Source organism: Brassica napus, chromosome A5 (assembly GCF_020379485.1).
Source record: "Brassica napus cultivar Da-Ae chromosome A5, Da-Ae, whole genome shotgun sequence".
Lineage (NCBI taxonomy): Eukaryota > Viridiplantae > Streptophyta > Magnoliopsida > Brassicales > Brassicaceae > Brassica > Brassica napus.
Window position 1 is genome coordinate 9,111,871 of NC_063438.1, and position 25,306 is coordinate 9,137,176.

General features: G+C 41.7%; 4 protein-coding genes across 5 annotated transcripts; 2 read left to right on the forward strand and 2 right to left on the reverse strand.

Annotated features, from left to right (window-relative positions):
- The first annotated feature begins 526 nt into the window (after positions 1-526).
- Positions 527-7,013, forward strand: LOC125609490. Its single transcript, XM_048780962.1, has 3 exons — positions 527-683; positions 816-920; positions 1,288-7,013. Exon 3 carries the CDS (start codon positions 3,723-3,725, stop codon positions 6,870-6,872), a length of 3,150 nt encoding a protein of 1,049 aa, XP_048636919.1. The 5' UTR covers positions 527-683; positions 816-920; positions 1,288-3,722; the 3' UTR covers positions 6,873-7,013.
- On the forward strand, positions 774-1,686 carry LOC125608549. The gene is made up of 3 exons (XM_048778974.1): positions 774-920; positions 1,288-1,583; positions 1,683-1,686. The coding sequence occupies exons 1-3, from the start codon at positions 774-776 to the stop codon at positions 1,684-1,686; spliced, it is 447 nt and encodes a 148-aa protein (XP_048634931.1).
- Positions 7,014-20,363: 13,350 nt separating the features above from the next.
- LOC106454985 lies at positions 20,364-21,296 on the reverse strand. The gene has a single exon (XM_013897050.3). It carries the CDS (start codon positions 21,161-21,163, stop codon positions 20,546-20,548), a length of 618 nt encoding a protein of 205 aa, XP_013752504.2. The 5' UTR covers positions 21,164-21,296; the 3' UTR covers positions 20,364-20,545.
- A 1,101-nt stretch (positions 21,297-22,397) lies between these two features.
- LOC106454984 (rop guanine nucleotide exchange factor 11-like) lies at positions 22,398-24,757 on the reverse strand. Of its 2 annotated transcripts, XM_013897049.3 has the most exons (5): positions 24,281-24,635; positions 23,814-24,160; positions 23,460-23,723; positions 23,047-23,367; positions 22,404-22,957 (listed from the first exon to the last, which is right to left on the reverse strand). In XM_013897049.3, exons 1-5 carry the CDS (start codon positions 24,576-24,578, stop codon positions 22,574-22,576), a joined length of 1,614 nt encoding a protein of 537 aa, XP_013752503.1. In that variant the 5' UTR covers positions 24,579-24,635; the 3' UTR covers positions 22,404-22,573. The 2 variants fall into 2 exon arrangements, with proteins under 2 accessions (XP_048636920.1, XP_013752503.1); XM_048780963.1 differs by having other exon boundaries at positions 22,398-22,957; positions 23,460-24,160; positions 24,281-24,757.
- Between the last annotated feature and the right edge of the window lie 549 nt (positions 24,758-25,306).

The window sequence follows — 25,306 nt, forward strand, 5'->3', positions numbered from 1 at the left end:
CAACATATTAGTCACATTGTGGTGTTCTGGTTGTTTTTAATGGACAAGAAGTTGTCATGTTGGTCCAGGTTAAAAATCAATTCTCTATAAAACAAAATTGCTAGTTTGGGTAGGTAGCGCAGATCTCTAACTTCCACATAGAGCAACCGGACTTGCATGTCATCGGTGGGTAGGCCTTCAGACCTGGTCCTTGTTTTTTTTAGGCTACAAACCAAAAATAATAAAGTGGCTGGTTAGGTTTGAACATTTCACCTCTAATAGAAGATATATACATTTGACCACTGGACTAAAATCACTTTGGTAGAATTTTGTGGCCAATAGTATATTTATATATAAAGAAGGCTTTGCTTCCCTCCCAACCTATCCACGTCAGCGTCCAGCACACAAATTCGATTCACGAGTGTCTGACACGTGTCACGCTTTAATGAAACGCATACTTTTGTAATTCGTTTTTCTCCGGGCCTCCGTTTGGGCTTTGTAATACATTTTGAATTTAAGGCCCAGAGACCAACGAATTTGGTAGGAACCCTAATCCGGGTTGGAGCGCATCTTTGTGTTCTTTGCTTGCGGGTTGAAAGGGACGATTCGGATTTCTGTAACGCTATATGTTGTGATTTTCCGTCTTAAATCCTCTTAATTCACAAGCCCACTACGAGACCTTTCGATTGCGTCGGCGAAATCGTGTATAAATTCTCTCTTATGCTAATCGCGATATCCACATCTCTCTTCTACACATCTCAGTCATATTCATATCTATGTGCTCATCTCTGTTAATGGCTAACTCGCGTGCTTTTTCCGATCTGAAATCTGGGCAGTGCTCATCCGTTGTAGAGGCCAGACTGCTTCGATTCTGGGAGGCTAGGAATGTTAAGTGTGGTGGGGAGATTAAGTGGATGGATTTGCTCATGGTGGATGTTAAGGTGAGTGATTTTTCCTGTTCTCTTCTTTGTATCAATCGTTCTGGGTTAATACTAACAGTGCCGTTATTATTCCTCTGTGGACACTAGGCTGTCTATGTGGTTGATATTGTTCGGTGAACCTGACCGTGTCCTACTTTTAAAAATTTCCTTAGTTTTTTTTGTTGCTAGAAAAATAAAATCTTGCTGGTCTGATCTATTACTCTGTGCGGACTGTAACGTGATTGTTAATATATAAATAGATTTCGGTTTAGTATTGATCCGGTTGTTTGGTAAAGATTTTGGTTTCCTGTTATGTAGAGTCGGTACTGATAATCTGTTAAAATTTACACCGTTGATTCACACTGTTAGATTCCTAACTATGTTTCAGGCAACCATGATGCAAGTGACGATCAGTTCAAGCCGTCTCCCACAATACCGGGAGAGACTCATTGTCGGAACAATGTTTTTCGTGTCCGGTTTTGATGTCTCTAGATGTGCACAGAGCTTCCGGCTCACGGAGTCTTCTCTGTTGATCAGGTTCAACGAGAACACCACTTTTGAGGAGATAACTGATCATGTATCCCCCTTGCCCGAGGAAGCATTTCGGTTTCGTAACCAGTCTGAGATGATTGGTTTAGCCAAAACAAACACTCAATTTCCAGGTACATTGCTCCCAGTTGACACGTACCTCTTATATTGTTGGACTTCTGTGTGTAAAGAGTATGGTCTGTTTATATTTGTAAGAAAGTGATATATATCTCATACTTTATGTGGACGTCATAGGTGAAATACTTGGTGTGAAAATAGTCTCAAGACATACAGCCATTGAGTTATTGACGTTTCTTACACTTACTGAAAACATGGTTTACAAATTTTACTCTGTTTATAGACGCTTTCCTCTGTTTTGCAATTTACATTTAAAACATGGTTTACAAATTTTACTCTGTTTATAGACGCTTTCCTCTGTTTTGCAATTTACATTTCGTAGACCAACGACTCTGTCGGCTAATAAAGTAAACCAACTCCCGGTTTGATGAAACCATCATAAAGACACAAACCCAAAGTCTACTAAACGTTTACATACACATAGCCCAAATCACATATTCTACGTGCTTCAAATACTTTAATATATCGGTGGAATTAACCATACTACCTTATTGATACAACAATAAAAATATATATGTTTTAAATGAAATTTTATTCAACAATAAAATAGATTTAGTTAAAATGAATAAGTTGTTTTTTAATATCACATAAATTATTAGTTTAAAAGAAAATATGGAAAACAACTTAATACATGAAAAAAAAAATTAACTAAGAGAAAGTATCTTTGCTCTACTAACTCTAATTCTAAATTTTAAAAACCTATGTGACTTACTGGTGTATTTAAACAAAAATAACATCAAAAGAAAGTAAATAATTATATTTTTAAAATTTTATAAAAATTAGAAAATTTTATAATTTATAAAATGAAGAATAAAGTACATAGATAAAATTGTTGTAAAACAATTATGATCCTTATTTCCATTTTAAATTAAAATTAAAATAAAATTTAACATATTAATAAATTACGATGCCTATGTATTTAACTATTTATTCATCAACTCCTGTGGATCAGTTTCAAATTTCCCCCCCATAACTGGTACGTAACATAACAAATAAAAATAATAGTAATAATATTAATACAGAACACAAAGTAACTAATTACTACATCCATAATATTGCTAGGTGGTAAAAAAACCCCGCTACTTCTGATAGAAAATTATATATATATATATATACAATTAATTTATACAATATAGTTTCAGAATCTTATATATGTATTCCAAAAAAATCATATCAAAGAGCAATATCAACTATCCCTAATATCAAGCATTCAACCGATAAATATGCAAACAGAAGCTACGCAATTAATGCTGATTGCAATGATGCAACTCAAAAACTCATTGCGGTATAAAGTTACACCTAATACCTACTGCACACGTATATCACACAATCAACCACAAAAAAAAACAAAAAAAACAAAAGAAACACAAAGAAATGAATCTCTCTCCCGATCTCCCAGCCGCCTCATCTCATCAGGATTCAAACGACGTCACCAATGCTATGGACTCTGAGACAGAGGTAAACCAAAGCGAGAACAGCTCAGATGAAGACACATCTGGCATATCAGTATATCACTAGCATCCTATTTCAAAAACCTTTAACCTAGAATATAATACTTTGCATCCGAACCACTGAGGATGGCGATTGAACACAAAGACTTAATGGAGCTGTGCTTGGAACACCATAACCCTGAATGTAGGAGATGGATTACATCCCTCCACAAGGCCCGCCAAATAACAGGCCCTAGCCCAATAAACTTAGCTAGTTTAGTCGGCTCAGCGGCTGGAGGTGTTGACTCGGCTCCAGAGTACTTTTAGCCGATCAGTTAAGCCGATCGATGATACTCGGCTTGGAGGGAACAGTGCCAAGGCCTGCATACTCGGCCTTTGGCGACGAGGCCCAAAAGACAAGGCGATTAGGGCATCACCGGCAAGAGCACTATAAGAGGGGAGAAGAATACAACGACAAGGGGACTTTTGGACGACCTACACACTAAGCGGCTAGATTTAGGGTTTCCCATTGATCACTCTGATCTTGTTGTTTAGACCTCTAATCTTGTCTCCTTATTTTCCCGACAAATCTTGTAATCTCTTGTCTGATTCTAATAAAAACGTCTTTAGTCACCCCATCTTGAAGTTCATCTTTCTAATCAGCTGAATCTCGTACAAACAATTGACGCCCACCGTGGGGCTGACTAAAGCAACGTTCTAGATCTACATGGCTCAAGACGATGCCGCCTTCGGCGCTCCAGGTGAGGAACCGACACCTACGCCTGCGGCCGCGCCACCCATCACCTCAGATTGCATGAGCTCCGTCATGGCTCGACTCGCTCGCCAAGACGAAGTCCAAAAGACAACCAACGACCAACTCGCTGCGTTGGTCACGGCGCTCACAGCTCCTGATGGACAAACGAGCCGCCCCCAGCAGATCCGCCGCCGCCTCTTCAACACAAACCCTACGGCAACCGGAGTCGACCATATCTCTGACGACTCGGAGCCTAACGAAGCCCTTCTCGCGGATGCTCTCCCAGCAGGTTCAGATCTCACAACAATACGCGAGCTCGCCGACCTCAAACTCAGCCTTCAACAGATGGGCGAGAAGATACACCAAGTAACCAGCACAGCTCCGCAAATCGAGAGTGTACTCGCCGCAACCTCGCGGACTCCTTTTACTCGCGCGCTAACTAGCGTGCAACTCGGAAAGATAGAGAAGCTGCGCCTACCTGAGTATAAGCCCGGCGGAGACCCGGTGGAACATATGACAGCTTTTAACATCGCGATGGCACGAGCTCGACTCCCTGACGACGAAAGGGATGCAGGTTACTGCCAGCTTTTCGTTGAGACTCTTCACGAGCAAGCCCTGACTTGGTTCTCCCAGTTGGAGGAGAACTCAATCGGATGTTTCCGCGACCTATCAGCAGCTTTTCTCAAGACATACATCATGTTCACAAAGCGCAGCGCCACCGCATCCAGCTTATGGAACCTCAATCAGAAGAAGGACCAGAGCCTGCGCGAGTACATGGAGAAATACAAAGCCGTAGTGTCAAAGATTGAGATCCCAGACAGGATCGCTATCGACGCCTTGCGCAATACCTTGTGGGTCCACTCAAAGTTCCGAGAAGACCTGTACCAGAACCCAACCAAGTCGCTCCAAGACGCTATCGCGCGCTCCGATAACTTCATCCGAATGGAAGAAGACACCAACGCAATTCTCAGCAAGATGAGCGCGCCCAAGGCTCCAGCGGCTAAGAATGCAAATACGCGACAAGAACCGCGCCAGCACGCTCCAAACGACAAAGACGGTCGCAAAGACGGTTACATGTATGTCGTTAACGAGAGCAACGTACCGATCTCTACTCTCGTAGTTCGCGGGGAGGGGTGGAACAAGTGGGCAAGAGAACTCGAGTCGCCCGACAAACAAGTCGATACTGTTTGCACCACCCAACCTACGGCGGGAGTCGGATCAGCAGCAGGGCCTTCCCGGACCGTCGATCTCACCAAGCATTGCAAGTATCACGACGTCAAAGGACACGATACCTCGGAATGCAAATCTCTCTACGCACATTATCTCTCGTTCCTTGCAAGCGGCGAGTTTAAGTTCGAGCCCTTGAAAGCTAAACCAAAGAACGGTAAGAGCTGGAGCAAGAATAAGGAAAGAAGAGCCCAGCGCAAAGCCACCGGCAAAGGTCGACAAAACGACGCTCCGCAACGAGACGACGAGGAAGAAACCCCGAAGGACAACGGCGAGGGAGACTCCTCAGCCGACGAAGAGCACCCGGCTAATCGCAGACGCATCGAGGTTATACTCTCTCAGCAATCCTTGTCGGCCGACGAAGATAACGACGATTCGCCTGTACCCGGAGATCTGAGAGACATCCTTAAACGGAAGTTCGAATCGGAAAATGAAGGCGATCCAAAGCACAGAGATCTCCGGACGATGCTGGATGCACGGAAGTCTCGGCGCATCTCGACAAGCGACGGTAACAACAACGAAAGGCCAATTAGCGACCTCCGAGATAAACTCAATGCCGGAGCATGCGATCTTCGCGTGAAGCTCAACCGTTCAAAACCAACAGACTTACGACGACAGTTGGAGCGAGTTAAAGGTCAGCCTCAACTTCCACCTCCTGATACCAGCATATCCAAAGACCTCCGCGCCTTACTGGACTCTAAGCGAGTACAAACGGGACAGTCGTTGAACGTCATCATGGGAGGCTCCCCCCCTAGCGGCGACTCAGTCCGTTCCGTGAAAGATTATCGTCGACAAGTCGCGACGTCCCAGAAGTGGCCGACTAAACCGACAAGTCATCCTCCGATAACCTTCTCACCAGATGACGCTGAAGGTGTTCACACGCCCCATAATTATCCCCTCCTCGTCGTCCTTGGAATTGGAGAGTATGATGTCACCAAGATCCTTATTGACACCGGAAGTTCCGTCGACCTCATCTTCCGAGGAACTGTGCAGAAGATGGGAGTCGACCTCGACGACATAAAAGCGTCCTCCAGAACGCTAACCGGATTCAATGGGTCTTCCGAAACTATCTGGGGAACGATCCGCCTCCCGGTGCGTGCCTGCGGCGTTACTCGAACGGTCAAATTTGCCGTCGTTAGCACAAAAGCTCCGTATCACGCTATACTCGGTACCCCTTGGTTACACTCAATGCAAGCTGTCCCTTCCACCTACCATCAGTGCGTCAAGTTCCCTGGCACGGACGGGAAGATAAAAACATTGCGCGGGGACCAAAGGGCCGCTAGGGATCTCCTAGTCGCCACAGTCAAACTCCAACGGACGTCACTACCCGTTAACTCAGTGTCCCCTCCAACCTCAAAAGTCTACTCTCAGGAAAATGAGGTTCTCGAGTTACCTATTGATGACGCCGACCAGAGTCGCACCGTGAGGGTTGGCGCATACCTCTCTGACGAAATGCAGCAGTCAGTTCTGGATTTCCTCAGAAAGAACGTGTCCACGTTCGCTTGGTCTATGGCAGACATGAAAGGCATCGACCCGACTATAACAACTCACGAACTAAACGTTGACCCAACGTTCAAACCTATCCGACATAAGAGACGTAAGCTCGGCCCTGATAGGTCTAAGGCCGTAAACGAAGAAGTCGACAGGCTACTCGGTGCAGGCTCGATTGCTGAGGTCCGCTACCCTGAATGGTTGGCAAATCCAGTAGTCGTCAAAAAGAAAAATGGCAAGTGGCGCGTCTGCGTCGACTTCACCGACCTGAATAAAGCCTGCCCAAAGGATAGCTACCCTCTTCCCAACATCGACCGTTTAGTCGAGTCCACGGCTGGAAACGAGATGCTAACCTTCATGGACGCCTTTTTCCGGATACAACCAGATAATGATGCACCCGGATGATCGCGAGAAGACGGCCTTCATCACAGATAGGGGAACCTATTGCTATAAGGTCATGCCCTTTGGTTTGAAGAATGCCGGAGCAACCTACCAAAGGCTTGTGAACAAGATGTTCGCAGATAAGCTGGGTATCACCATGGAAGTGTACATCGACGACATGCTGGTTAAGTCGCTCCATGCCACTGATCACCTCCACCATCTACAAGAATGTTTCGAAACTCTCAACAAGTACGGCATGAAGCTAAACCCAGCAAAGTGCACGTTCGGGGTTTCTTCTGGCGAGTTCCTCGGTTACATTGTCACGCAGCGAGGAATCGAGGCGAACCCAAAGCAAATATCCACGGTTCTGAACCTCCCGAGTCCGAAGAACAGTAGAGAAGTGCAGCGGCTCACGGGCAGGATAGCCGCTCTAAATCGATTCATCTCCAGATCCACCGACAAGTGCCTGCCATTCTACGATCTCCTGCGAGGAAACAAAAAGTTCATTTGGGATGAAAAGTGCGAGGAAGCATTCACTCAACTCAAGCAGTACCTGACTACACCTCCAGTACTCGCTAAGCCGGACGTCGGCGATGTTCTATCTCTCTACGTCGCAGTATCACAGGCTGCAGTCAGCAGCGTTCTGATAAAAGAAGACCGCGGCGAGCAAAAGCCCATCTTCTATACGAGCCGACGCATGACCGGACCAGAGACGCGATACCCAACTCTAGAAAAGATAGCTTTAGCAGTCGTTGAAGCAGCAAGAAAACTACGACCGTATTTCCAGTCGCATTCCGTGGAAGTACTGACTGATCAGCCTCTCCGAACGATACTCCAGAACACCAACAGATCCGGCAGACTAACAAAGTGGGCCATTGAACTCGGCGAGCTCGATATCACCTACAAGAACCGCACGGCAGCGAAATCCCAGGTTCTTGCCGACTTCTTGGTCGAACTGGCCCCAGAATTGGAGCAAGATCTCACACTCCCAAGCTCAAACTGGACACTGCACGTCGATGGATCGTCGACCAACAAGGGAGCAGGTGCCGGAGTCCAATTACAGTCCCCAACCGGTGAGCTAATCAGACAGTCTTTCAGCTTTGGCTTTCCCGCGTCAAACAACGAAGCAGAATACGAATCTCTGATCGCAGGACTCCGCTTAGCAAAAGCCGTAAAAGCTAAACGACTAAGCGCTTATTGCGACTCCCAGTTAGTCGCCAGTCAGTTCAGCGGCGACTACGACGCCCGCAACGATCGAATGGACGCCTATCTCAAAATAGTGCAAAGCCTGGCAGCAGAGTTCGAATTCTTCGAACTCATCAAAGTTCCGAGAGGCGAGAACGTCTGCGCCGACGCCCTCGCCGCCCTTGGCAGCAAGCTTCGTGATCAAGTGAAACGAACCATCCCGATACATCGTATCGAGAAACCAAGCATCGATGTCCTAACCGATCAAACCCTCGTTGCCCAAGTCGTTGAACCCGCTACTCCAGACGACGATGGGTTTGGCTCAGATTGGAGAACTGAATTCATCGACTACCTCTCGAAGGGGGAACTCCCAGCAGAAAAATGGGCAGCTCGCCGGCTAAAAACCCGTAGCGCCCATTACGTCGTTCTCGACAATGAACTGCATAGATGGACTGCGAGTAAGGTGCTCTTAAAATGCATCGATCGCGACGAGACAGCAAGGGTTATAGCAGAAACGCACGAAGGCGCTGGCGGAAATCATTCGGGCGGACGTGCGTTAGCAATAAAAGTAAGGAGCTTGGGGTTCTTCTGGCCAACAATGAACGCGGATTGCGAGTCTTACGCGAGAAGCTGCGACAAGTGCCAACGGCACGCACCCAGCATCCATTGTCCAACCGAAATGTTGCGAACAACCACCGCTCCCTACCCATTCATGCGATGGGCGATGGACATCATAGAACCACTTCCCTCTTCCCGCCAAAGACGCTTCATCCTCGTCCTCACCGACTACTTCACCAAATGGATCGAAGCCGAAGCATACGCTCAAGTCACAGACAAAGAAGTCCGCGGTTTCTTCTGGAAAAACATTATTTGCCGCCACGGTCTGCCCTATGAGATCGTAACTGACAACGGGTCGCAGTTCATGTCAGGCAACTTTAAGGAATTCTGTGGCAAGTGGAACATTCGACTAAGCCCCTCCACTCCTCGTTACCCGCAAGGTAATGGCCAAGCCGAATCCTCCAACAAACTTATCATCGATGGCATTAAAAAGCGTCTGGACCTGAAAAAGAGTCACTGGGCTGATGAACTTGATGGAGTCCTATGGAGCCATCGCACGACTCCACGAGGATCGACTAAATCGACACTTTCTCTCTCGCCTACGGCGTCGAAGCCATGGCTCCTGCTGAAGTTAACGTGTCAAGCCTCCGACGTTCCAAAATGCCTCAATACGTCGAGCTGAATAAGGAAATGCTACTTGATGCCCTCGATGAGATAGAAGAACGAAGAGATCAAGCCCTGCTGCGCATCCAGAACTACCAACATCAGATAGAGAGTTACTATAACAAAAAGTTCCGCGCACGACCTCTGGAACTCGGTGACCTCGTCATGCGCAAAGTGTTTGAGAACACCAAGGAACTCAACGCCGGTAAACTCGGCGCAAGATGGGAGGGACCTTACAAAATCATCAAAGTCATCAAGCCTGGCGTATACCGACTCCAAACGTCGCGCAGCGAAGAAGTCCCACGATCATGGAACTCAATGCACTTACGACGCTTCTACCCGTAGGGGTACTCTGGCGCCAAAAAAAAAAAAAAAACCTCGAGTAGATGCACCCCTGAGGTCACTTCTACTCAACCGAGTAAATGCGCTAACAACGGCCACTTTTACTCGGGAAAACACGAACTACGAATGGTTTGATCCTCAACCGAGGTACGTAGGCAGCCTTAACGGGTCCAGCTATACAAAACCAAAGTTAAAACCTTGTTTAGACCTCAGTCGAGTAAACAATGATTTTTTATACCTAACGGTTCAGACACTTAGCTTAAGGACCAAACGGTCGCGAATCACCTATGCCAAAGAGCATTGACCGGCCAAACAGAGTGAATCTTTTCCTTTTCCCGACTAACGCGTAACGGATTAGCTACCCGGCTACTCGATCGTCACTAGGAAAACGGACCAAAGAACCTTCCACTCTTGGAATCAGTCCCTTGTTTTCGAGATTTGAACACTCGCTTGATCGAGATCTCAAATTGAAATTACAAGGAGACCTGAACGAACCTTCCTAGCGTTTTTCTTTGTTTCTTTATCTACTTGCAAAAGCTAAGGTTCAGGAATCTAAAGTTTCTAGCCGAGTATATCGCGAAACTATAAAGCTAGCTGAAACATCACTTAGATAAAAAAAAAAAAAACTGCAAGTACAGATAGAAAACACAAAGAAAACATAAAGAGTATGCTTAGCACAGCAACTCGCCGACTAAAATAAAATAAAGACACATGTCTAAAGGTACAACAAAAGGGTCTACCAAGACCACAAACACAGAAATATATAAAATACAAATTCTAAAGAGATCAGATCGCTTGATCTTCATCATCCCCGTTCAGTGGTTGAGCAACAAAGGGTGCGGCCGGGTTCTCAGCAATGGGAGTCACACTCTCCTCCGGTCGAGTCGAGGCAAGAGGTTCCACACCAGGAGGAGAGCTCGCAGCGTCTCCCTCGACGACATCGTCGGTCTTCCCTTCCTCACTTGGGCGTGGTTGCGATATCTCTCCAGCATCACCATCACCCTCCTCGCCTTGATCCCCCGACGAAGAATCCGAGACGACAACAGGATCTTCAACACCCGTTTTCTCAATCCCTTCATCGGTGGTTGGAGAACTTTTCTCGGGAATCTCCTCTAGGTCCTTCTTCTCGGGTGATTCCTTATGGGCGCTCTCCTCGGGAACCACGGCCTGTTCTGTCGGGGGCGATGTGACGTCACCCAATGGCTCCTCAGGCGGCTCCTCGGTCACTTCGCGCGAGGTGATCAGCTGGGAGGCTGTCTCCGGCCTGATCAGGTCCACATTCGATCCGTAGGGGTCGAACGTCCTCCTAAACCTCTCTTCCACAAAACGAGAGGGGAGAACAAGCGGGGAAAGGGAGAAGTCCCTGTCAGCCAGCGGACTTACTCGCAGCTTGGTGACTTCGGCTTCATAAAGCTTTTCCTGCTCTGCGAACATGTCGATCATGTCTTGCGGGATTTCCACTCCGCTCTCCTTTATCATCTCAAGACATTTCTTTGTCCCAGAAGCTTGCCCGTACAGGTTTTTCGCCTTCCCAAGGGCGTCTAAACGAGCAAAGTGATCTCGCACGCGAGTAAAAGAGCGACTCGCCTTCTCGATCATAGCATCTTCAACCCTTTCTCTTTCTCGGGTGACTTCTAGACCCCGGGAGTCCTTCAGACGTTGCCTCTCCCTGACTAACTTGTCGACTGCGGCGTCTCTCTCAGCGAGTAGTTCAGCCTTCTCCCTTTCAAGGCCCGCAGCGATTCCTTCCAGGTGAACCTTCTCGCGTACCAATTCTTTCTTTGCCGCTCTGTCAGCCTTCAGTTTGTTCTCAAGTTCTTCGAACTTAACCCGAAGAACTTCTTTCTCCTTCGCTGCCTTCTCATTACTCTGCTTGAGTTCAGCTCTCACCTTTTCGATGACCTTCAGCCTAGTCGCAGCCAGCTTGTCTGCAGCTCCTAATTGGGCCATCGTCTACTTCAAGGCAGTATCATACCTCTCGACAAGGAAGTTCATACTTCCATCACTCTGCAAAGCGGTAAAGAAATTAATCAGTCAAAACGGCTAAGCTCAACAGTTTCACAAGGAAATACAAAACACACTGCAAAGGAGGAGCAAGGTTACCCGAGCTCTCAAGGCGGCGGCATCGATGTACTCATTCCTAAAGAAGAGATCCTCCAATTGCGGTAACTCTCTCGTCCCACCGCGAATTTGACGCGTCAACTCCGCACATCGCAACGGGTTAAGGATCAGGGGGGTCTTCTCGTCGTAGAGAAACTCCACACGGTCGGGATATTCGACCCTCCCCTTTTTTGGGAGAGATCCTTCTAAACGAGGACCCCTACTCGTAGAAGAACCGGGGACAGATTTCTCGCCACCAGCAGGCTCCGACTCAGAATCGCTCCTTTGTGTCAAGGCCTTCCTCTTCTTCTCTAAAGGCACGTCAGGGGTCGTCTCATCCTCCCTAACGGCATCAATTTGGGTTGGCACGGCGACCGAAGAACCAGGCTCAGTTCCAGCAGTCTTTTTCTTCGTCTTCTTTTTAGGACGCTCTGCGAGTATCGCGTCACCCTCAGCGGTCTCCTCGTCCCGGGAAGTCGCCTCGTCGCGGGTTCTCTTTTTCTTCTTCTTTATCCTTTGACCCTCAGATGACGTGGCGAGAGAAGCAGACAAAAGCGGAGAAATCTCATCCGACGGCTTCTCTGTCGTCTTCTTATCCTTTTTCTTCTTTTTTGGACTCGGAGCTGGAGGTTCGACACTAACGCCCTCATCGTGCGAATTGGAAGCTCCCTCTTTTGAACCTCCACGATCTCCAGAGGTTTCGGCATCTCCAGAGCCAGTCGCCCCAGAAGGGTTAACCGGAGCCGATTTTTTTGACAATAGCTGTAGTCTTCCCTTCAACAAGGCACTCAGATCCGGGACTCCTTCCATCTCCCTTGCTTTGTTAAGAAGTTTCTGCTGCTTGCGAGTAAACATAGAAAGACGAGACTTGGGGGGACCGACTACACACGGAAGTCTCGACTCCCAATCAACTGCAAAGGATAAAAGCTTAAAGTTAGAGAATCGCAGAGTTCAGCCTCGACAAGTCAGAAGAATTTCAAGAAAAGAAACAACAAAGTCTACCTCTAGCGATTCTAGCTTGTTGACGACGGATCCACTCGCGACTAAGGTCCGGCCAATGAAGGTGACTGTGAGCTGCGATTGCTTGGGCACTCTCAAAAAACTTCTCTGGGTAGGCAATCGTATTCGGATGACGAACTGCACAAAAAGGAAGCAACAGAGACAGTTAGTTTTGTCGAGTAAAGAACAGATAAACTACGAGATCTCTACCAAGTTCTTTATTCCATAAAACGCGGTAGTCGTCCCCAGGCGGCTCCTCAAAAGCATGTTCATCAGATTTAACGTAGAAGTATGCGCGCTGCCAGTCCGGCGTCTTGTTTGGGTGACCAGTCAGGACGTTGTAGCTCGCACGCATCTTCACCGAGAAAATTCCATTCGGCTCCGCCTTCGTCGAGGTTAGTTCTTCAAATACTCTCACGGTCATCGAGATATCCATCTCCGCCGCCATGACCATCAACATCACGGCTATGCGTAGCGATCCATTCAACAACTGTGAGATCGCAATATCTCTACGGAACGCGTACGATGTGATCAACCGAGGGATTGGGAACCAGAGCTTGGTCTGGTCTTTGAAGTATGACTCGTACACGCATTGGTATCCCATTGGAGGCGGCCAAGGACGCTGTTCGGTATAAGGAATCAGGTAGGTAACGCCGGCGCCGCCACATTGCCTCAACAAATCCTGCACAGTCTTGTCGGAGGAGCAGGAGCTAAACATGTTCTCCCACGATTGAACCCGCGGGTCACGCAGCACCTCCGAAGGAAGACGGGGGAGCTCTTCGAAGATCCCGCCCGGATGGTAAATGACAGGACGGCAGTCGATCCGGTCATAGGGAATACTCCGAACCGCAAGGGGATGTTCCGATCGGTCAGAACCAACTCCTCGACGAGCTCGCCTACGGGGCCTCACGACCGCTCTGGGCGCTTCAGAACCACTACCGATGTCGTCTTCAAGACGTCCTCCGCTTTCGACGTCTTCCTCGTCTTCAACTTGCCGCTCTTCCTCTTCGTGAAACTGTCGGTGGGCGTCAGCGACTAAGAGACGTTGAGAGAGACTCATATTCTCTGTATCTCTGAGAGCGTCCCGATGAATCAGCTCGAACTCGTCTAAAGCGCCACCATCTACGTCTTTGGCCGGACTTGAAGAATCGGCGATATCTTTCCCTTTTTCTTCGCGAGACAATCGACTCTTTGAAGCCATGACTATCGACTCGGGGACGACTAGATCGGAAATTAAAATAAACCGCACTGTCCTAGAGACGTATCTAGAGAGAGAAAGTAAATCTAGAGAGAAGGGAGAGAAAGTGGAATACCTGAGCTTGCAGAGAAGAATGACGGAAGCAAGGGGGAAGAACCTATTTATAGCAAAAACTAGGGCACGCCCTCCGAAGCGTAATCATTAGGTCTACAGAAGCCTAAATGGGCCTCAAAGGCCGCCTAAATACCCAAAGGCTTACTCGTGACGGTTCAGTTTCTCGCTCGAACCGGTCTCTAATCAAGGCGCTCGACCAAAATCAATCCCCGGTTTCGGTACAAACCGGTTTTCTAACGCAAACCGGTGAGATCAACTTGAATTCTTACACCGAGACAACTCTCTGGCCGAGTAAAACGTATCTCCATGACAAAAAACCACGACGAGTAAAACAGATCATGAAGAAGCGCTACTCTAAGCGACTAGAAACGTCGATCAAACGGCACCCGACTAAACATGTTAGGACCTGTTATCCGAACGAACCTGACCCACAAATTCACTGAGACCGCTGCACCGCTCACAAGTGAACTGGGGGGGGAGTTATTGTAGGAGATGGATTACATCCCTCCACAAGGCCCGCCAAATAACAGGCCCTAGCCCAATAAACTTAGCTAGTTTAGTCGGCTCAGCGGCTGGAGGTGTTGACTCGGCTCCAGAGTACTTTTAGCCGATCAGTTAAGCCGATCGATGATACTCGGCTTGGAGGGAACAGTGCCAAGGCCTGCATACTCGGTCTTTGGCGACGAGGCCCAAAAGACAAGGCGATTAGGGCATCACCGGCAAGAGCACTATAAGAGGGGAGAAGAATACAACGACAAGGGGACTTTTGGACGACCTACACACTAAGCGGCTAGATTTAGGGTTTCCCATTGATCACTCTGATCTTGTTGTTTAGACCTCTAATCTTGTCTCCTTATTTTCCCGACAAATCTTGTAATCTCTTGTCTGATTCTAATAAAAACGTCTTTAGTCACCCCATCTTGAAGTTCATCTTTCTAATCAGCTGAATCTCGTACAAACAGTGAAGCACTCTATATTGAAGGTATAAATCAATATTTCTTCCATAACAACCCAAGCAAAGCACTAGATTATCTACGACAGTCAGCTAAGGAAAACATGATAAGGGTACGTACCTTTATGGTTTATTACTGCTGTGCAATGGAAACTTGAATCAGGGGAAAAAGATTTTAGACACCCTAAAATGGGAACAAACGTTAACTACATTCAACAGCTACCGGAGAAAGATCAAAAAAGTATTCAGTGATTACAGAATTACTCTGGATGGCATGTATCTAACCAACATGGACATGTTCAAACCCCCAAGAAGCTGCGATCTCCACAAAAAGAAACATCTGTGCAAGAAATGTACTACTTTCTAAGAGTTCAGATGTTTGTGGATTATATTGTTTATAGATAGCAAATTATAATGTTACAAAAAAAAAGATAGCAAATTATATTATTATTTGCTTTTCTTTTTTTTTTTTTCGAGACGTGAGGCAGTTATTATATGTTCAGAATTGCGTAATTTCGAATTTCGTGTATTTACCAAATACTTATCAAATAAAAAAAAATCTTGAAAAATATATCAAACTCAAATACATGCCTCTCTCTAACAAATGTAAAAATATGAAACATAAAAACAACCAATGTTTATTATACATATACTTTATCTGTTTAAATTATTTTATAATCCATATCCCGCCCGTAGGGCGGGCCGATCCTAGTACTTAATAATATGAAGGTCGGAAGAGGTGAAATGCTCAGATGCTCTTAATGAGACCAAATGTCTATCATACTTTTACTAATTCTCACATGCTCTTCATTTATTTCATCATCTTCAAAAACATGGTCAATATCCAAATTACCTTTTTGAGCTAAACCAATCAAAATCATTATCTCTCCTACTTTGTCTTCTTCCTTTCTCTCTCTCTCAACTGGTAGATTTACAACTCAGATTTATGGAAGCTCCATTCAATTTAGTATTCATCTTCTCCATTAATTCATTCGTGAAGAATTATAAACGTTAACTTCAAATTCGTGTTCACAATTAACTGATTGAACATTGGAAACAATAGGTCTCGATCTATTTGGATAATCAAAAGTACTAGTATAATCATAAAAAATATTAACATATTAGTACTTTGATTTAAAGAACTAGAAAACATTGTATAACTTAGTCAAACTATATTGTATAACTTGGTATAACTATATTGGTAAAATTGTATACATTTTATAAAATTTTATAGTTAAACCGTGCAACTTCATCTAACTTGATTGTTACTCATTTTGATTTTTACAGGAGACGATGACTTCTTTCAAAAACATACACTTTGATTATGAAAGATACTATTATAAAGCCGGAGGTGGTTATGAATGGATTCCAAACGAATGTAGCATGTATGCTAGTGGATAGGATATGCAGATAGATGACCATAAGTCCATGTATAAAGAGGCTGAATTTGAGTTATATTTCATTGATCATAAAACCTAGAGGCAATTGAAGAAGCATAACGACATCTTAAGGTGACTGAGTCAGTGGAAGATGTTGTTATTCGAGACAGAGACAATGTAGATATTGGTTTGGATAACGTGGAGAGTATGTGAAAGATTTAGTTGATTGAGCATCACACCATAACTGTTTTGAAATTATTATTTTGAACTGTGGGTATATGTGAGTTCTGAATATTAAGAATTCTGATTTATTTCGATAAAGCATAAATAAAAGACTTAAAAGTGCATACTTGCTCTTGAAAAAAATTAAATTCCTGAACCATAGGGAAATGCACACCGTAATTAATTGCATCTATTCTTCAAGACAATAGAAAAACTAAGTAAAACTGATAAAATACAAAACATTGAAGATACAAAATTCTAAACTTGTTTGATTGTTTACAAGTATTATGCTTATTATTTGTTAGTATTTTTTTTATTTAAATCCAAAATAATTATAGTCAAAAATTTCATCACATGGCTTTGTACTATTTATAATAGCGGAAATATCTTGTTCTTTTATGCCTTTTTTCTTAGTATTGACCTTATGAAATTACAAAACTTATATATGCCACAAAATTAATTATATTACAACATGATTTGATGGAACATAGTTGTAAGAAACTAAACATAAGTGGTATAACTATAATATAAGTCTTTTGAGTACAGTTTAACCAAAAAAATGCCAAAAATAGAAAAGTAAAACTTTGGAGTTTTTGTAAAACTAAAAATTTGGTAAACTTTGAGCCCAAAAATGCTGTAAAAAAATTTTCCGCCCAAATTTTAGAATTTTCCCTCCCAAAATTTTATACTTTTCCAGACCCCAAAAACGAAGTTGGTAACTATAATTGCCTTAATTTTTAGGGTTTTCTCATTTGTACTATCTTCTCAATTCTCTCAACCCATTTTCTCTCATCCCTTGCCCCTTTTACATCTTTCTTCACCTAATGGGCAAATTTTAAAGTTTTTTTTCTCCAGAACACTGGTCAATCAAGAGTCAAAACTCTGAGGCTACCTATTAAGTGATGATGCAGCGGTGAGGATATCATCGAGAAGTTCTCCAAATCTGATTCAATTCCTTATCGCCAATACTGTTGATGTTTTCGTGTGGTTTCTCAAATGACCATGCGGATTGAAAGACCTAATAATGGAAGAAAAGTATTGATAGTTGTATATTGTCCTATTCCTACTGTCATGGTCTTTCTGAGATTTCGGTTGTACATTTAATCATAACTTCTATCAAATTAATTAAGTGACAAGCTTTTTTAAGTATTCAAAATTTGAGAAATGAAAAACAAAAAAATAATTGAGGAAGTTTACCGAATTATACAAACAGAAATACAAAATATACTAAATTATACAAAGTTTGACATATGAATCAAAAACTTTGGCAAATTTTTACCTAATTACACAAACATGAAAAAAAAGTAATACTGAATTTTATGAAGTTTGACAAACAAAAATGAGATACTTAACAAAAGTTATCCTATATATAAATTACACCCTTTTCTACGAACATAAATAACAAACCAAGTAACATAAACACAAACACAAACAACAAAGTTAGTGTGTTAGAAGAAGAAGTTCTACTTCTCAAGGCAACTATGAAGATTGAGAAACCCTATAGTGCGAGGAAAATAGTGATAGTTCTATGTTTTCTTATTTCTAGTAGTTATAAATTTGGATGTATAACTAATCAAATTTTAACCGAGTTACCAAGTTACAAAAACTTGTATTGGTTGACAATGACTGATTTTTTTTCTTTGCCATTTGTATTAGTTGCCAATGGTTGATTTGTTCTTCATTGCTTCTTTCTCGCTTTGCTCATCTCCATGATAATTTTTTCCTTATTAGTTATACTGTCTTTCTTTCCTACACCCTTATCCACACTTTTTTCATATCTCCACTACCTAAACCACTATCCTGCTCACTTTGTTCCATGTCCCCACCATTAAAAGTCAGATAGTTTCATTTTTGTTCTTTGAAAGCAGCACTTCATTGAAAACTGTAACTATCAAATTAAGTCATCATCACAAAATTCACAAAGTATTACTGAGTTCTACAATCTAAACTATTTAAAGTTTTACTAAATTGTACAAAGTTTTATAGTTATATCAAGTTTTACTAAGTTATACCATTCTTGGTTCGTTTTTTCTTCTGTTTCGATGGATAATTCGTGATTTGTTATTTCCTTAATTTTTTCTAGAGAAAAGTTTGATTCGTCTTTTGTTTGAAGATTATCCTTTCCCATGTGATAAAAAAATGAAAAAAATAAGATTGATTTGTTTCAGTGAAGAAATAGAAAAAATGAGTAAAACTTAAAAATACTTAGTTGATATCTAGACTTTTATGTCTGGATCCGAGTTTAACGAGTGGGTATAGTTTGGGTTTGGATAGTATGCCTAGTAAATTTGTAAATAACCAGATTTCGTCGGGTTTGTAGGCTTTTTAATAACTTTTGTGATTTAAATAAACATTAAATTAAAAGGAAAAAAGGGAAGAGTATTGGAGAACTTTTTTTTTCACCAAGGAGTTTTGGAGCAATTGACTCGGCCGGAAGCCTTATGCTTCATTGGCTTCTAACAAGGGCCGGTTCTAGTAGCTTCCAGAAAATTGGTCGGTTGGGTCTTGTCCTGCCGGACATGGTTAATCAGAAATAAAAACAAGACACATATATATAAAAATTGAAAGTTGTATATATATATATTATGACCGATCTGATTTTACAGTCATTAAAGCTTGAGAATATGGAAACATATCTTCGTCTGACTATACGCAGTATGATTTTAGTATATAGATATGTCATATGTATATGCTGACGTATGTATGTATTTGTATCACACATATGCATAATTGTCTTAATCACTTTGATAACCCAACTAAGGAAAGAATAGTTTAGAACGGCAATCTTCATTCTTGATTTGTAGAATCTAAAAAGATGAAAACAGTGACTTACGAAAGAAGTTTTTTATTGCCTCTGTCATATATAAGCTTTCTCGGGATAGTGGTGGAGTTGTTGTTTTGATACCTAATTGGCTGATTGCTATGACTATGAATTCAAACTTGTGATTTGTGAATATATTATAAAGAAAACTTAAATAGGTAAAATAAAATTAAAGAAAAGTGTTGGAAAAGAAAGTAGTTTTCTCTCTTTTGCTTTAGGGAATGAGCCAAACAACTTGCAATGTCCACTTTAAGTTTCATAAAATGACTTTAACTCTTGGGTGAGTAACAAGGAATGAAGTTGCAACTTCGAGATGTAATAAAACAATAAATGCAAACTATGAACATCTTGGGTCTATTTTGGGATCATGGCATGCATACAATTGAATCGCTGATAAGATTCAAACCGTACGAACTGGTTGATACTAATCAAACGATGATACGGAGAATATTGCCCATATGTCTTTATTTGAGACAAGAAAACAGATACAAAAGTGAATTTTATATAATAATAATAATAATAGTTCTATTTTTCCAGATGATAATGATGATTGTCACTTGACCAAAACAAACTATAAACATTATAGTATGTCACTGCATTATTTTTCAAAAAAAAAAATTGGATTCATCTGTTTTATGAAATACTAGTCTTTATAAATAATATAGTAAGTAAAACTATTTTACTCGTCACAGTTAATAACAAGTTTTGCTTACAATATGTATTTTACAGTGTTAACTTGTTTAGGCTTACTACTACTTTTGGGTTAAAAATGAAAAGCTAAAGAGATCTGTTGTCGAAGTATTCTTAGCTTAGAGGAAAGACAGAGCATTCACTAGAAAGGAATAACTAGTTTAATTGCAACACACATTATGTTGTCGTTGTGGAAGCTTGTGGATTCCAAGATTGATTAATTTCCCTGGAATCAATTTTATTAGCCACTATACAACTTTTCCACATATCAGTTAGAGTTAGAGATTCAAACTAGTAAAACCCATGATTTATTTTTTATTCATAATATCCAATTTTTCAAGATACTCGAAAATAAAAATCCCCCCAAAATATCATTACATCTTTGGCATTGAATCAGCAAAACGGAGAAAAGAGTAAAAGAAATATTTAAGCAAGAAGAGAAAATATGAAGGAACACACTGATCAGATTGATTTTTAGCTGAACTCAATCATCTTTTTCTGCTGATTCAAGTTCTTATAAAACTTCTTTATAAAATCATCAGCGGCTTGGTCCACGTGTGCTTTATTCACGTCACCATTTTCCGGTGTTAACGGAAACGGTGAGTCCGTTACTCTTAATGGCCTAACCAAAGGAGTCCGACCAAACCCTGGAAAGTAAGGAGACAAAGCCGCCGTCAAATACGCCGGCGTAACGTTTCCTTTGTCACCATGAAGAAGCTCAAGAACTGCTCTAGCAGCAGCCGCGTCATCATCGAGCGTCTGAGGCGTTTGACCACACGCAAAGAGACTATTGTGACTCTTTTTCTTCATGAAAGAAATATTTGTAAAAGGGAAAGTGTAGTTTGGAGTGTTGCTACAGCTAAACTCGTATTCTTGTCGTGGTGCAGCTGCGGCTGCGGATGAAACAGCGTCGGAGGAGGTGGAGGCGGCGGGGACGCGGCGACGGTGGTGGAACATGAGATTCTTGCCGCGTTTGAGAGTGGCGTTGAAGTCGGCAATGAGTTTGTGTTTTGAGACGCCTTTGCGGATCATGTACAAGAGGAAACGTACGATGTTCCATAGCTCCTTGCTTATTGGTTCGTTTTGATCCATTATACGTTTAGAGTTTTCTTAGAGAGAGAAACAGAGATATGAAATATTGTTTTTTTGAGGTTTGATTACTTATGAGCTAAGGAGAGGATATGTGAGGGACTTATAAAGGAAGAAAGGTAGAGAGGTGCTAAAACGTGCAAGCTTATACAAAGATTATAAAGACAAAAGCAAAAGCTTATTTTAGATTATTGGAGCATAATTATTGAATCCATGTCACTTCATAAGAAAACAGCTTTTGTAAACATGGATCAAATCTTATATTTTAGATTACAGATTTTTTTAGGACATATTGTTTTTTGTAGCCTTTGAATAAATTTTTAAATGATCAAGATTCTAGGGTAAGAATTTTCAACATTGTATTCACATTGTTTCCAACCAGTAGATTTCGGACTATATATAGTTCATACTAATTCCCGCCTTCCCGGTTTTGACTAAGTCAGATAACCAAAGTAAAAAAAAAAAATTTGGAAAATTAGTAGATTAAAATCCATGATTCTATTGTTTGAAATGGATCATTTGCATGCATGCGTCTAGATATTTTTTTGTGCATTTGCTATTTTGAAAGTGTTTACATCAGAAAGTGAAATACACCAATAATAAAACATATTCTTAATGAGAAACAAAAGTTGAAGCAGTTAGGAGGAGAGATATGATGATTGACTAAGTGGAGCTCAGAGATGAAAGTAATATTTGAACCAGGTGTAAGTGAATGATTCTCCAGCAGCTGATCGATGGGTAATAAGAGAATTTGTGAAAGAGGACCTATTTGATAGGCACCCCAAATCCAAGGGCGCCATTTTTGCCTTCTGTAGAACTAAGGTTCCTTAATCAAAATCTTTTTGTAACTCATCGTCTGACTGATCAATAGAACTTTTTTCAAATAACCCAACATCAAGTTCCTGTATACTCATAGTACCTACCGAATCCAGATTCAACAAACAGGACAATGGGATCTGTATGGATCTGATGCTCCTTCTCCTTATAACCCACTTTAGTTTTTTTTTTTTAAATCTCAAAGTATATAAATCCATATCCTTCTCCAAGCTCCAAGACGTTTGAATACGATTGTGTTCCGTTTGCTTGCAGAGCAAGTTTTTTGTGATGTTTGCTGTTTCTCAAGTTTTTTATTCTTGGAGGAGGCTCTTTGCTTACTTATGTAAGTGCTTCAGCCTAAGCTAGGTCCTCGTTGCAAGCTTTATATTGGCTTTCTCAATTCTGAAAACCCTTTTTAATGATTTATGTATATTTGTGTTGTGTTAGTTGCTTTCATGATATGAGAACCAAATATGATGAATAAATTAAATTGCATATAAAAGTCTGCTACAACACAATGGTGCTTTTCCATTTGAATTATAGAAAATGCAACAAGCAAACCTAATTTTACAAGAAGAAAAAAAGAAACCGATTCTTTCAGGAGTATCTAGCCGTTGGACTTCTCATAACTCCAATAGTTTCAAGATAAGAACTCTTCTTGTTGGTTGTCATAAGACCTGTGACTTTGGACAGCAATGGTTTCTCTCGATCTCCATAATAGCTTTCTTTCTTCACTTCATTGTTCTTGTTACCCCATTGCATAACATCAGATAGTGATGTCCCTGTAGCCGTGTCCTCAGAAAAACTAAGTCTTTCCTCCTTCATTGTCTCTTTCACAAGATATCTATTCTTAGAAGGTGCATTTGTTGGTTCTTGAGTAAGCTGATCAGCATAAAGCACGTCTTCTATTTTCGACATCACCGTGTGAGCCAAACTCTCAAGCACTCTCGAGTAGCCCTCCAATATAGCAAGTCCTACATCCTGCACACAGCCAAAAACTCAAGAATAAGAAGTGTATAATCCTCGCAGCCAAGGAATCAGCTTAATTTCTTGAATTATAGTCTTTTTACTCTGTTGCATTGAATCTTGCTGATGTCAAGCGAGGATTGTGAGATTCCAGGAAACCCTTGTTTCAAAAGAAGCAAGATTGTTTCAGCTCTTTCTTCAAACTGTTCTCTTTTCTCAGTACTCACTCCTGAGCCCCAAGGAGATTTTGTGTCCTTCTGCACCATCTTTCTCTTCCATATCACAATAGATGCTTCGATTTTGTTCTTTAGATCAAGAATCTTGTGCTCGGATGATAAATCCATTTCAATCAGGAACTGATCTGCATCAAACATCTCTACTGTTATCATTTTGTATATCACATCTCCCAAGCTAGCTCTCCCGTTCTGTTCTCAATAAAAGAAAGAAAAAAACATCGGTAAGGAATAGATACATTAAAACAGATTCTTGATGAATGTTTCTGTCTTGACTAAATAACCTTAGGAAGTGATTCCAGGTAGCTTTCAGGAATCTCCATTTCAGAGAGAACTTGAGCGTTTATTGCCATTGCAGCTTTAAGGACTTGATTAACACATTCCTTTTGGCTCTGAAGAAACCTTCTTGACATCTCGGAGAGGCCATTAGGTGGGACTTTAACCGCTGGTAACCACCATTTCTCATCATTTCTTGTCTCTGAAGAATCAGGAGAATCTTTTTTGACATAATAAAACTCATTTTGGTCCTTGAATTTGTCAAGACAATCCTGCAAATAAACAAAAAAAAAAGTCAAAATTTTAGGAGAATTATAATAAAATGAGAGATTAATATAGTAATTTTTGTTCTTAGTTCTTACAAGGAGCATTGCATCGAGTTTCTTAAGTGCAGGAACGTTGCAGAGTAGATCTGTTCTCTGTCTTGTTGTCATGACTTCCATTGAAGATCCATCTTTGTTTGTTTGTTGCGTTGGAGCGAATTCAACTATATGATCAGCCACAGAGATAAGCCATCCAAGTTCTCTTCTCCAGCGCGCTTTTCTATCAGCCGGCATTGGCTCCAAACGCCTCTGTTCTCCAAAGGCAGATGCTGCTAGATTGGTAATGGCATTAGATAAAGCCAAAGCCGAAGAAACGCCTTTTCCTCCTCCAGACATATCTTCTCCAAGAAGCAGTTTTGAAAATCTTTCTTTCATTTGCTCCATGGCTGTAATAACATAAGCAGAAGTTTAGATTTATCTGCCCTAACTTGCAACCCTAGAGTTTCGTCCTAACTTGAGAGCCAAGAAACCTAGAATATATGAATCAATCCATTAGATTTTTGTACCTGCTTGTAATTGTGCTTCCATGGATTCAGAAGAAACCATCCTCGGAGTACCAATCTTGTCACTGCGGTTGGGCGTTGCATCACCGCTTGAAGGCAAAGGTGGCCGTTCAACGCTGCCAAAATTTCCGGGTTGACTTCTGAACATCAGGTCATTATCATCATCATCAAAACTGTCTGAACCATCTATTTTCATGGCGCAATCTGAGCTCCAGCTTTTAACATGTCTTGAAGCTGAATGTTCACTCATGTTCTTGAAATGAAACAATCTTGATTTGTAACTCTCTTGTTCTTGCTCCATTGCTTTTACAATTCTAATCAAATTAATAATAAAAAATAGAAGATTCCTGTGTATTGAAGTTTCTTTTTAATCTCTATGTTTCTTAATCCTGTAATAAAGAGGAGTTTTAGGAGATTTTGAAGAAAAACAACAAACTTAATTAACCAAAAACGGCGTTTGATTTTTAAACTTAGCAATTACAGAACACAATTGTTTGACTTCTGTTAATGGTTTTGATTTCTTTTCTTAAAATCTGATTTATTTTAGTAACTATAATTATCCGTTGTCCATAACCGTAAACAAGTGAACATGGTCAGATTCTTTAGGGAAAATAAATTACTTATTCTTGGAATGTTTACTATTTATAACTTATAAGTTTGGTGGAATATGGGGTGCAAGATATTAGAAAACCAAAATTTTCAAACATAGTTTAAAATAAATCTTATATCATCAAGGAGGACATGTCACATACCCTTATTTGTACTTATTATTTTTAATCTCTCAATCAATTAACGAAATGGATATATAGTATAATCTTGTTAGCCTGAGCCTTTCGTATATCTATATTTAGTAGGCTTCGTATAGTTTATATATATGAAGAGTAGTTGATGGGTCGTTGTCCACAAATTATGCTAATTATGTTTATTAATGACTATATTGTTGGTGGTCATGATTCTGTTTTCAATTCAGTAAAGAAAAATGTATGAAGATCATGTATATTACAATCTTATTGAGGACACAAGGGCAAA